The sequence below is a fragment of the Myxine glutinosa genome, chromosome 7, assembly GCF_964187855.1.
Source record: "Myxine glutinosa chromosome 7, kmMyxGlut1.1, whole genome shotgun sequence".
Taxonomy (NCBI): domain Eukaryota; kingdom Metazoa; phylum Chordata; class Myxini; order Myxiniformes; family Myxinidae; genus Myxine; species Myxine glutinosa.
Genome location: NC_136267.1, coordinates 161,390,365 through 161,403,822, shown reverse-complemented (window position 1 = coordinate 161,403,822; position 13,458 = coordinate 161,390,365). Strand labels below are relative to the sequence as shown.

Below are 13,458 nucleotides of genomic sequence, written 5' to 3'. Positions count from 1 at the left end.
ATTAAAATCCACTTTTTCGTGCAACAGGAATGGGGATTACTTGATTTATTCATGAAAATCAGCAAAATATTCGTTCCATTCGATATAATAATGTCCCCAATAAATATACCTGCACATTAAAATACAAATAAAGAAAGAATTTCGATTAAAAAATCAGGTTTAAAATTCGCGGACAAGGTTGTTCACGTGATAAATTCAGCGAATGAGCGCTCCAGATACGTCAGGTGCCGTAATTGGCCAATCACGCAGCTCATACTAAGCTCCGTTCGGTAGCTGACAAACCAAGATGGCGACGCCCATTGCTTCGGCAGTGACAGGAAAACCTGTTCAATTTTCGTCCAAATTTTGCGTGATGCATGTTGTCCATAAAACTAAAAGCAATTTCATTCAATTCAATGATAAAAACTGGGCCCGCTTTGTTGAATTTGCGAGTAAATGGTTGCTCTATGACTGTAAAGAACGCGATTTACTGGCCGACTGTGCGGTAAAGCTGGGGCTTGATTTTGCCGATACACAATCCTGCATTGAAGCCAAACCAGAAAATCCCAACATTGGCTACCATTATGATTGTTCACGTCGCTTTTGTGACATCAGTAAAGTGAACAGGCTGAAGGAGAAAAAGACCGAAACATCTACATCTCATGGTAAGTTAATATGATTATGTAGTAATTTTTTTAGTAAGCTTTAAGTTTAGCCAAAAGTTTCAATTGTTCTGCAAACATAGACATGATCATGATGATAGAATCTGATCGTGATGATAGAATTCACATTACATTGCCATATATCATGATCAAATAAATCATCATGCTTGATTCAAGCAAGTTAGTAACAAGTTCCGGAAGATTTGGAGTTGGCCTTAGAAGAGTAGTATCTTCAAATTCAATTGACAAATGTACAGCAGACTCAGCAAGTCATGCATGATGAAATGTACATTTTATGATTTTGTTTATCTATTTCAAGACTACAATTTATAATACAAATCGTACTATTGCAAGCATGCTCTTTTACTTTAGTAATAGTATCATGATATGTGGGGATATTGTGGTTTATGTCATCAGGCTCATGTCACACCTCATTACAGTTTTTAGGATCCACAAAGAATTAAGAAATAATTTTGTACATGTAGACTACACATTTTTACTAAATTGTACGGTAGGTACTTCTTACTGTCCTGTAAATGATGGTAATAAAAAGTATGTTTACCTTGTCGGAGAAGTTGTTAAAAAAACCATGATTTGATATTTGTTACTAAAAAAGACAGATGTTTGCAAAATTTTAAACTCTATAATTATAAACAATAAACACATGTTGAGTTTATTTTTATTTTGTATTTTTGTTTTGTTGTTTTTTTGCGCGGTGGTCATGGTCATTAATATTTTTACTAGCAAAGCGTGTACAAATGTATAACAAGGGATGCACCAATAGATTATTGGGGGGGGGGGGGGGGGGGGACATGGAAGTTTTTTGAAGAAAAAAAACGTCACCTACTATTGAGGCAAAAAAGAAAATTTACTCACTGATCTGAGTAGAAAAACAACTGAATATCAATGAAATACATTAGATATGAAAAAACACTTTGCCGTCTTGGTGGCGGAAAAAAAACCCCACTTTGTTTTTAACAGTTCCCGAGAAATCCTTGAAGACGTCGGAGCTATCGACAATTAAAAAAAATAACATGTGGACTTTGTTCTAAACAGTTTCTCAAAAAATCCTGGAAGACGGCGGAGCTATCGACAATTTTTTGTGCACAGTGTGCATGTATACTTTTAAGGTGCAAATGTTTACTTGCACAGTTACTTTGAGTGTGACCGCTATTTTGTCAATGCATGGATGATGCTGCCGGCTTTATTTGGGGCAAATACCAACGTGAGATGGCACAAGTTTTTATTGTTGCATCAAATTGCACGTTCCATCCCATGATATCCTAAAGGCCAAACAAAAATATAATTGTTATTATATATATTTTAAAATATATTGTCAGAAAAAATTGGGTATACAAGTAACTGGAAGAAAAAAAATGAAAACAATTGTGTATATTTATGTTTAGACAATAATTCAATGGTTGGTAGGTAGGAAGAAAATAAATACATGTTTCATATTTGTTGAAAAAAAGTTAAATTCTAATCACTCAAAATTTGTTTCTTCCTTCTGTTTAATGCAGATGCCGGGACAGACATGAACGAACTTGACGATGGTCCAGTTGTAGTTAGTGAAAGCAGTGGAGAGCCCAGCAGAAAGAGAATGTTGCGTTCCTCAGATGCAAACAGCAGCCAAAGAGATTGGAGCAGGCGACATATGTTTCCTGAAGAGTGCATTTTCTGCCATAGCAACCAATACAAGCGCAGTCACATCTCAGGAAAGAGGTCAATGGTAAGGCTAGTAAAATGTGAACTCATCAGTGGAGGTCAACTTCTAAAGGCTGCAAAAGCAAAAGAGGATGTACAAATGCTGCAAATAGAAGGGGAGGACTTGGTTGCCAGGGAGCTTCAGTACCATCATGGCTGCTACAAGAACTACACAAGATTTTTGAGTAAACCTGGCAAGCCATTGACCCCAGTTCAAAATGGCTATATTGATGCTTTTGACAAATTCAGCCAAAACACCATCAGAAAGCGTCTAATAATTATAGGCAAAGAAATTCTTACATTGAGTAAACTCAATAAGATATTTATCCGCGCCATTAAAGATGTCAGCGGCATCGATGCACCATATCGAACATGGCATCTGAAGACGCGACTACAGAAAAGCTTTCCACAGTTAGTCTTCATCAAAGCCAAAAGTAGAAACATGAGTGACATTGTGTTTAGTGAGTGTCTATCAGCAGAAGATTTGGCCGAGGACTTGGTAGACGATACAGTCCTGTGTTCATGATTTCGACCTTATACCTGTGAATATAGTTAATAGTACAAATTTCTCAAACTTGAAAGCTGTAAATTGAACAATGATGTAAATTATAATGTAATGGATATCATAAACAAATTTGATTGTCTCAATTATTTATGTCTGTCTGCCTTATCCTGGCATGTATACATTATGTATTGAACATGGAAACGAAGCAAAAGTAACAGTACTCTTAAACACTGTTAATCATGCAAGCACTTTCCATGACATGCGTAATGTATACATGTTGTACTGTTTTAAATAAATAAGTTGAAAATGAATCTTCTGAAAAGTAAAAGGAGTCAGCCGTCAACTGCCACTCATTGCCATTCTTCAAATCAAAGAAGATGAACTGATCATAGAAGGTATAAGTGAGAAGTTAATTTAAAAAAAGTAAAATAAAAATGATTTATTTGCGGCACAACATGTGTTTCAGCTGCGGCGGACCATATTTTCAGATTGGATTCATTTTCAACTTATCGCTATGACTATCTAGATACAAAAATATCATGTTTATTGGTGTATTTTAGTGAAAAGGAGGTCTAGAAACAATATCACAATCAATTTTTTTCATTTTACTCCTCAAACTATCCAGAAATAAAAGAAAATGCAGTAACGTATAGTTGATGAATATATATTTACTTGCATTTTCATCAAGTGCGCGTTAAAAATTAATGAGCACCCCTGGTGTCTGGGGACATGGTGTTTCTTGTTCAGGAGCACATCCCCAACCCATCTATAGCAATTTTAAGTAATCCCCTGCGTTGTTGCACGAAATTGTCAAATTGAGCACATTTTAGCCCTATGCCCCATGGCCTACTTGGCGATCTCTCCACAAGAAACTTGGTAAATGAACACACTCATTGTTCTTGAGACCCGACCATAGATCGACTGTAATATGTATACCCCAAAGAGGAATGACCCTTTCTGCAGCTCCCGTAGTGAGCGGGTGTACTGGTAAATTAAAATGCCGGTCGATGGAGTCAGCCGTCGTAATGACATCATTGACGTAGCGTGACGGACGGACACAAAACTGCTGCTACTTTAATATATAGAAGATAATGTATATTTAACCTCCAGTAACTTTGCATTTACTACGAAGGGATTAGTGTTACGATTAGATTTGCTATAATATTAACGTTACGTTGTCATTATGATGAAAATATTACTTTTAAAAAACCGAGGTGAATTCCTTACTTCTGTGTTATTTGTACCGTACACCGCTTATCATTGATTCATGAACCATACACCGCTTCAATCTAGAAACTTTGTATTCACGACATTGGGATTGAAGTGTTCGGGTGATATTTACTATTATTATTATTATGAAAACGATACTACTGAAACGATATACTACTGTATTAAGAAACCTGGACTTGATTTGTCCGAAGCGGCCCTAAGGTGAGGCATGAATCCTACGGCCTATATGTACCGTATTTTTGTAAGATCCGTAACGTCGATGCTTTCGATATTCCATGGTCATTTTAACAATCGGTTTGTTTGCGTTTCACCATGGATGAAAAACGTAAATGTAGAGTATGGCAATTGTGATATATGACAGGTTCGACAATATGCCCGGCGTGAACGGCATTGTTATCAAAATGGCGGAGTGTGGAGTCCGCCGTTGTACGCCGTAATCACATCAGATGTAATCACATCACCCTGTCATGTGACCAGATCCTCAGCTTTGATTGGTATACGTTTGAAGGGACATACATTCATACATACATACAGACAGATAAACACTGTTCTAGACTGCTTTTCCCTTTCGGTTCATTATATAGGGTAAAGGGTTGGGCCACTAAAAGTTTTGGATTGACTTGTTGAATCAGGAAGAGAATATATGTTTGTTCAATAACAGCTTTGAATTTTTTTCTTTTTCCGGGCCTCCAGAAACAAGTTGCCGAAATGCATCCAACCCCTGTTAAGAAGGTGAAGTTTGAAGGAGAACCCAAGAAACCACCAACGTACGCTGATACGCTCGTGGTATTTGTCTGTTTGTTAACCAAGCTAACTCTTAGGGTGCTATTTCGAAACTTTATTTTGTTTTACCGTCCAAGAACAGTCAGCAGTCTATTTTTGTTCAGGTATCCTGGCAATAAAATAATCAAGTTGAAATGATTTCCCATTTCCCAAACTGACGTGATTATCCTCTTATCGGCAGGAGTGGCTATCAAATGTATTCGCAGCGATTGCTTTCCAATGGTGAGCTTGCACATATCTCGATGCGTGAGCGAATGATGGAGGTCGGGCGACGCTGGCACGAGCTGAGTCCCCCGCAGAAGGAGCAGTATAAACGGCTTGCAGAAGAGGCACAGAAGAAGTATAAAGGGCAGCTCGACGCCTGGCTTAAGGTCGGTTGTTGGCAACCGCTGGGGATAGGAGAGTGTGGTGTGACCGATGTTTAATCATACCACTGTGATGGGTAACAGTTCGATATTCTCGCTCCGATCTCTGCAAGGCTGCAGCTTAAGGATTAACGCACTTCCTATGTCCTCTCAAGTGAATTGAAGCGGGTTGCAAGATTGTTTGGGACTCCGAATAAATTGTGAAAATGTAAATGACAACAATGTTGTATTGCAGACTCTCTCCGCTTCAGAAAGAGCAGCATACAAGGAATTCCTGTCAAACGTAAGCCAGGTTATTTTTTCTTCTTGTGATTTGATCTCGGTCGGCTTGTTGTTGTTGTTGTTTTTAATGAAGCCTTCTACATACAGAAACGAAAGACCAAGTCTGTCGCTTCAAAGGCAACTGCCTCAAAGAAGTCAAAGAAACAAGCGGTTAGTTATTTATTATTATTATTACTTCCTGTGTGCATTCGTGTGTTCACACCGGCCTCGGTGGCGTAATGGTTAGAGCGTACGCTCTGGGTCTGGGAGAACGGCAGTTCAAACCCGAGTCATACCGAAGACTTTAAAAACGGTACGTGCTGCTTCCTTGCTTGATCTCGGCACCTAAAAGGATAGAGCACGGATAAACAATGCTGGAAAGGCAATGGCAAACCACCCAGTATAATACTTGCCAATAAACTGCACTTCAGCACTTCAATAAACTTCCACTGCTGTGAAGAGTACCACCTTTAGAGGCCTTTTTTCCCCCGCAAAGCGGGGGTTGTCCTTTTTCGGGCACGGTGGTTGTTGTTGTTTTTTGGTCCCCCCCCACCCCTTTTCTTTTTTGAAGCAATGTTTTATGGCCGGATGCCCTTCCTGCCGCCAACCCTGTTTTTCGCCTTTTACGACAAACAGGGAATTACCAGTGAACTGGTACTCAATTAGCCGACCTCGGAAGGATGACAGGCTGAGTCAACCCCCCTGGCGTTAATTCAGCGATCGACTGGGATTCGAACCCAGGATCCTAGGATCCTAAGCCGGTACCCTGACCGCTAAGCCAACACCAGGTGCTGTGAAGAGTATGGTACATCAAAATTCAAATGATACATCTTAATTAATTTGTGTCCTGCTGATGGGTTTGACTTTGATCTCTCTATCATGAGTCTCTTGGTTGTTGATTCCTTGGCATTGACATCGTCTTGAACTGGTGAATGTGTTATGTTCAGATATTATCATTTGCCATTTCGCAAGGAAAGCCCAATATATATAGATTTTTTTTATTTATGTGTACGAAACAATTTCAATTATCACTCAAAGGAGGAAGAAGAAGATGATGACGATGACGACGATGAAGATGCCGATGATGACGATGAGGATGATTCTTCTGATGATGATGATGATGCTCAGGATGACTCGTCCGATTCTTCCACTTCTGACAGCGGGGTAAGTGCTGCGGATAGGTACTTTCACTTTATATTCTGCTTAGCTTTTGATTAAACGAAGCTATAAGTTGGTAGTTGGTAAAACCTGGAATGTGAAGACAAACACGAGGAGGTATCATGTGGAACCAGCAATTAAACGATTGTGGAGCCTAGTGAGTTGATGGATGTCTTTTGCAGTTGTATTCGAGAGAAATTAACATGGCTCCTCCCTGCTTCGTTTCATAACTGAGCGGCACAGAATTTTGAGAATAATCCCTGTTTTTTTTTTTTTTTTTTTTTTTTTTTGTATACAAGATCGAGGCTCGTGAAAGAGCGAACATTAATCACACAGAAAGACAAACAGACACACAAAACAAATAACATCGGGAGCGGTAGACAAGATGGGGAGAGAGGGGGAAGGACACAAACACAACATTTGAGAGCAGGGACCGAGAGACATGGAGACATCGAGAGAACTGTGGGAGGGAGAGGGCTTTGGGGGGAGGCATGGGAAGGGGGGGGTGGGGGTGGGAGAGGTATAAAACATATGGACACTGCCAAGACTTCCAGGAAAGAAGTTGGAATTTCAAACAAGGTGGATCTGGGGTGAATTAGTGGGGGTAGAAAAGATCAAGGTTTTGGATGGGGGAAGATAAGAGATGGTGGTGAACAGCTGTTTTGAAGACCTGGAGGGAGGAGTGTGATTGAAGTGAGTGTGGGAGTTTGTTCCAGAGGCGGGAGAAAAGAGGAATGAAAGAGTGAAGGTGAGCAGAGAGCCGAGATTTCGGCAGTTTAACCATCAGAGGGTGGCTGGCAGATCTTGTGCGACCTGTAGGAATATTTGGGGGACAGAGCACAGAGAGAGCTGGGGGAGCAAGGCCGGAGAGGAGTCGGTAGAAGACAGAAAGACCACCTACCTGCCTGCGGTGAGTGAGTGAAAGGCCCTCAGAGATAGTTTCATCGCGGGAGATTCCAATGATTCTGAAAGCTTTGGATTCAACAGCGTGAAGCCGAGCCAGGTGTGAGGCAGGAGCACCAGCCCATAGGGGAGAACAGTATTCCATTGAGCTGCGGATGAAAGCCTTGTATGTGGTGAGGAGCTCAGGTGTGCCTAGGAAGGACTTCGCACGACGGGGGATGCCCAGTCGGCGACTGGCTTTGGAGGCCAGCTTGGAAATGTGGTTTTCCCAAGAAAGATCATGGCAGATGGTGAGACCCAAAAGCTTGAGCGACAGAACTTCTTGGAGAGGATTGTTGAGAAAGTAGATGGGAGGGTTGTCCAGTCGATCTTTTCGGAGAGACATAGTAAGAGTGTGAGATTTGTCAGGATTGAAAGACATGTTCCACATGTTTGACCAGTCTGTGATTTTGTCCAGGTCTTCAGAGAGTGAGGAGGCTGCAGACTGCCGATCTGAGGGAAGAGGAATGGAGTGGCAGAGAGTGGATTCATCAGCAAAGAGATACAGAGGATTTTCCAGAGAGTCGGAGAGATCATTGATAAAGACCAGAAAAAGCACAGGGCCCAGCACACTGCCTTGGGGAACTCCAGCCTGAACGGGAAGGGGAGATGAGAGAAATCCATTCAGGGCCACACGTTGACTATGACCAGAGAGGAAGTCCGCAAGCCATGCATGGAGATTTCCATGGATACCATAGGAGGAGAGTTTGGTGAGCAGAGCTGGGTGCCAGACCGTATCGAAGGCACGTGATATGTCAAGGGAGACAGCTCTGATTTCCTGTTTGGCATTGAGGACCTCCATCCATTGTTGAGACAGCAGAAGCAGCATGTCCAGAGTAGAGTGACCTGGTCTGAAACCAAATTGATGATCAGAGATCAAGCCATTGGGGAAGAGGAAAGATTTCATATCTGAAGCAATGATGGATTCCATGACTTTGCTGATAATTGGGAGCAGGCTGATTGGTCTGTAGTTGCAAGGATCTGTTTTTGCACCTTTTTTGTGTAAAGCGGTAATGTTTGCTGATTTCCAGGATGCTGGCAGATGACCTTGAGCAAAAGATAGGGTGAAAAGAACAGAGAGAGGGTGAGATAGAGCGGCATTGTTCTTTGTAGGTTTGCTTGTTTTGTCACACGTAATCAAATGTCAGACTTTCATCAGTGGTCAGATTTCCACTTTTTGTACACCGCTTCTTTTCCTATTCCATCTCCAGACGCTGCGTGACGTCATCGCCAGGCACCGAAGGGGGCCCGGCGATGACGCGCGCTGAAAGGAAGTACTCAGTTTTCACTCCGGTTGTTTGTCCGGGCGATATCTCAGCCATCCTTTGAGCTAGGAAGCTGAAATTTGGGCACAATAGTGAGCAAGTGCTTTGGCAAAAACGGTATTTCCTGTGTTTTTTATTAATGAATTAATTGATGAGTTATTTAATTATTAGCGATTAATTTAGTACTTATTTATTTCCTTTCTCATCTGAGCATTATCTCAGGCACCTTTTGAGTTAGGAAGCTGATATTTGGACATGACAGATTTGGCTGTAAAGGGTATTTTTGATTTATTAATCAATGAATTAATTGATTAATTATTTAATTAATTGATGAATTACTAAAAAATTTAAGTTACAGATTTGGAAGAAACGGTGGTGTTTAGGTATTCTATTAGCCAATTGATTAATCATTTAATTATTTTACGATTATTATTTATTTATTTTCATTCTTAATCACTTATTTATTTTCTTTCTCATCTGGGCAAGATCTCGGGCACCTTTTGAGCTAGGAAGCTGATATTCGGACACGACAATGACCAAGTGATTTGGCTGTAAAGGGTATTTTGGATTTGATTAATCAATTAATTGATTAATTATTTATTGATTTGTCAATTAATCAATTTTTTAGATTAATGCCATTTGATTTTTCAAAACGTTACAGCTTCCGATGAATCACTGGTGGTTGAGGTATGCTATTAGGCAATTGATTAAGAAATTATTTTATGATTAATATTCATTGATTTTAATTATGCAGAAAATCAAGTATTGTACACCTCTCCCTCCCAATACCGTCGCTATGTGCTGCATGGCGGTATCGCACTATATAAATTGATGATATTTATCATGATTTTATAAGAAACTAAAACGGCACTTGGTATAGAACTATAGCGCATACCTCCACCAGGCTAAACAGTTTGTTTTGTATCCCACTGATAGGTCGGATCTGCATCCGTACATGAACCAAAATCTAATCGGCTTGTTGTTCTCATCTGCCCAACTCATCTAACAAGTTTCATCCGAATTCATCCATAACTTTGAGATATCATGCGATATACCATTTTGGCTCCGGCTCTCAATGGTGAAGAATCGCCACTTAAATTCTCGGATCCGGATATTCACCAAAATCTAATCAATTTCTCCTTGTCTAACCCCCAACCTGGCCACCAAGTTTTGTCCGAATCCGTCCATAACTTTTTCAGATATCCTGCTCACAAGCAAACAAACAGATAGGAGTGAAAACATAACGTCCACTCCCCCCTCTCCCCCCTCGGTGGCAGACGGAAAATATTTGACATTGCAGATGTGAGCATAAAGTCCAAGCACTTTCCTGTCGTGTTGCAACGATAAATCGTATGCACTGTTTAACGTTTAATTAGGTGACGAGCTGATATTGCTTCCGATGTTGAATATTGGTGTCAATAACGACTCCACGTTCCGGTATCAATAAGAGCATGTGTATTAGAGACTGGAAGAACGGAGATGGAGAGAAAAAAAGCGGTCAATCATCTGGGACCTCCTCTTCACATTGTGGCAAGACAACTAAGTTTGTGTGTAATGCTTTTCAGCAATCCATTTAATGTGGAGAAAGAGCAGAAAGACTTTCAACACAACAAACCTGCTTCATTTGAGAAACAAACACGAGCAAAACTTGCAAAAATTTGAGGACGCGCTTAAAGTCGGTGAATCTGCAAAAAACGTAGAAAGAGAAAACGTGGAAAAGGAACACGGCACAGTGTGCAGCTCTGGGATATTAATGACCCTAGAGCCTAGCACATCCGTCGGCTAAATGATATTGATGGATTATCACGCATTCTCAGTTGTGGGAGATGGAAGGTTTTTATGCCTCCTCCCCCGAAGGTGGCTGAAGGCATTATGTTTTCGGGTTGTCCGTCCGTCCGTACGGGCTAAACCTCGTTTTTCCTCAGCAACCACATGTCCGATTGAGACGAAACTTTGAGGGTAGGAGAGACACCCATGCAGAATGTTTTTACGATAATTGTGACATCATCGGTCACGTGGTATGGCAATCATCTTGGAATAAATGCAAATAATTAACAAAAATTTCCTCAGAAACCGCAGAATGAAAAAAATTAGAAACTTGGTACATTGTCAAGTACTCCCAATGGGAAACAAAAGCATGATGATGACATCATAGGTGAAGTGGTATACCAGTCAAAAATGTGGTAATCGAATTCCTTATCCTAAAAATCTGAAATTACATGCACATGATCTATGACCCATTTGTATTGAAATATTGAATTTATGACATCATAGGTCATGTGGTTTGGCAGCCGTATTGGATTTAACCTAAAACCTTAAGGCATCTTCTCCCAAACCACCATACCAAATCGATTGACTCAAAACATTACGTGTGTCATTGACTAGGCATGGCGATTCAATTATTATCAAGAAAACATCATTGCTCACATGCTGTGGCAGCCATATTGGATTGAAGGAAAATATTAAATAATTATATCTCTGAAACCGCTTACCCTATCGATGGGATTTTTTTTACAAATATCATCTAGCATCATCGCTGCATATAGTTTGAAAATGATGTCGTCGGTCACATGGTTTGGCAGCCATCTTGGATAGAAAAACTAACCTTATCCGATGAACACGAAACTTCACAAACGTGATCCCCTACCTATACATATGCAGAGTACATTTTTTAAGGTCGTGTGTCATGTGGTATGGCAGCCATATTAGCTTGAAAGCCGATATTTTTTAAAAATCCCTTCTCTGAAAACTGCTTCACCGATCGATGTGAAACCTGTCATGGCTGGTGAAAATGTGATACTTGAAAACAGCTGAAGGGAATTTAAATCAAACTTATTTATTTTTATGACAGTGAGTGAGGGCATCTACCCATTGTAGGACTATGCGGAGGCATATTGGCAACAGTCGCATTGTTCTAGTTTTCACTTGAACTGTCTTCCTCATAAGCACGATTAACAGATGCTTGTCACCCGGACGACTGCTGCAATGTTGTTCTTTATTTTTGCTGTTGTTAGAATGAAGATGACGACGACGATGATGATGACGATGATGACGACGATGGCGATGGCGAAAATCGAAGCAGTGAAAGCAGCGACTCATCAGACTCCGATTCGGACTCGGGCTCTGGCTCAGAGTGATGCACATCGTTTAATGTTTAATTCAGAAAGTGTATTCGTATTCTAAAGAAAGGTTATTCACATCGTTGTGTACTCATAAGATCTTCTTTGAGAACATTTCATCAATTTTTAAAACAGCTACAGCTCTCTTCTTTTTTTTTTTCTTTTTTTTTAAACATCTCAATGAAATACCTTACATCCGGACAGGAATGTTTGACAGTTGCAGGAACAAGACACCATTTTTTTGCGACAGCACAGTACGATGAACCGTTATGACATTTTTAATGCAGTTTTTCCACCGAGGATATCGGAGCATTGAGTTTGCAGTTCAGTTTAATTTTCAATTCCGTTGCAGAAATTATCGAAAGGCAATTGCCCGTGCACTTCATCTTTGTACATAGTAATAGCAACCACTGTTAATTGCACGTCGAGCCAGCACGTCGTCGCTGCGGCTGGTCTTGTTCCATTGTGCTCTTTTGGGGAGGGGCAAGGGGGTGGGGATGTGGAACAATTGATGCCTCATTCGCACTGCATATTCTCTTTTTGGGACTTTTGTATTAATGTTAATAACCTCAGTGTTTGTACAGTGCAAGACTGTAGGTCGAGCAATGATATATAATGGGCTTGGATCTTTGAGGAAAAAAAAAACAACAATTTTTTTTCTCTGCCGATGTACATCTGGCCGCTGGCTTCCGTTTGTTCCTTTCGTGCGCATTTTATCTTTATTCGCACCCTAAAATGAAAACGGGCGAGCTGAGAATGTGAGTCACGTTTCAGTGTTTAAGTATTGTTGTAATGTTTAGGTTTGAAGTAATCTCTCAATTATGTACAGTAAATAAGCTCTTCTTTTTTGTTTTTCTTTTTTTTGATCAGGGGGTGCTTACCATTTATTTTTTTTCTTCCAATCTATCCGAGCTTTGGTTCATATAGGTAGGGGTGAGAGGGGGGTTAAAAGTTGCTCGATAACACCTTTTGTTCAGCTCTGACATCGCTGCCTTACAGCTGTGTTTGCAAATAGAGTTTATGTTCAATTACCAAAAGGGCTGAAACCTGGGTTCATTGCACCAGCTCTCTGCATCCAGCAGGCCTTGCTGAACTTTAATTAAATAAGTTTTGACATCGTTTGTCATCCTCTTGTTTTATTTTATTGAAGGCTTTTTGATATACTGGTATCGTTTTTATATAGTTGTACCCATTCCCATTGCCCTTGTGTACTTTTTGGATGGAGCTGAGTTTTAACAGCATCCCTATTAAACTTTGAACATCATCCCACATTTTAGAATCCCCTAATCTTGTGTTGATCGAAAACCGATCTGCCGAAAACTGGACTGGCATCGAGGGGAGAATAGATCTGCGGACGTGTCTGGTCTGTTGCAGGTGACTTATCCAATCGGGCGCTGCTAGTCTGGTATTTGGAAATTGAGAATGAGTAGCTGTTTGCTTCTGCCATTCTATAAATGGCCGGCAGAGATATTTTGGCACACTTCG

General features: G+C 40.5%; 2 protein-coding genes across 4 annotated transcripts in view; both read left to right on the top strand.

Moving 5' to 3' along the window:
- The window catches only part of UBTF (upstream binding transcription factor), a 67,633-nt gene extending 54,389 nt beyond the window's left edge, over positions 1–13,244 (top strand). For all 3 annotated transcript variants that reach the window (XM_068102738.2, XM_068102739.2, XM_068102740.2), the window contains 6 exons: positions 4,774–4,847; positions 5,045–5,234; positions 5,464–5,511; positions 5,598–5,660; positions 6,528–6,653; positions 11,869–13,244. In XM_068102738.2, the coding sequence (XP_067958839.1) occupies positions 4,774–4,847; positions 5,045–5,234; positions 5,464–5,511; positions 5,598–5,660; positions 6,528–6,653; positions 11,869–11,991 (624 nt within the window). In that variant the 3' untranslated portion in view covers positions 11,992–13,244. The remainder of the gene's footprint in view (positions 1–4,773; positions 4,848–5,044; positions 5,235–5,463; positions 5,512–5,597; positions 5,661–6,527; positions 6,654–11,868) is intronic.
- LOC144893024 (uncharacterized) lies at positions 256–3,022 on the top strand. Its single transcript, XM_078782466.1, has 2 exons — positions 256–644; positions 2,162–3,022. The coding sequence occupies exons 1-2, from the start codon at positions 287–289 to the stop codon at positions 2,869–2,871; spliced, it is 1,068 nt and encodes a 355-aa protein (XP_078638592.1). The 5' UTR covers positions 256–286; the 3' UTR covers positions 2,872–3,022.
- Positions 13,245–13,458: the final 214 nt, after the last annotated feature.

Bases quoted from the DNA above. Each gene is read 5' to 3' on its own strand.
- LOC144893024 (XM_078782466.1), top strand. From the start codon at position 287: ATGGCGACGCCCATTGCTTCGGCAGTGACAGGAAAACCTGTTCAATTT. The intron at 645-2,161 runs GTAAGTTAATAT...TGTTTAATGCAG, and splicing joins CGAAACATCTACATCTCATG to ATGCCGGGACAGACATGAAC.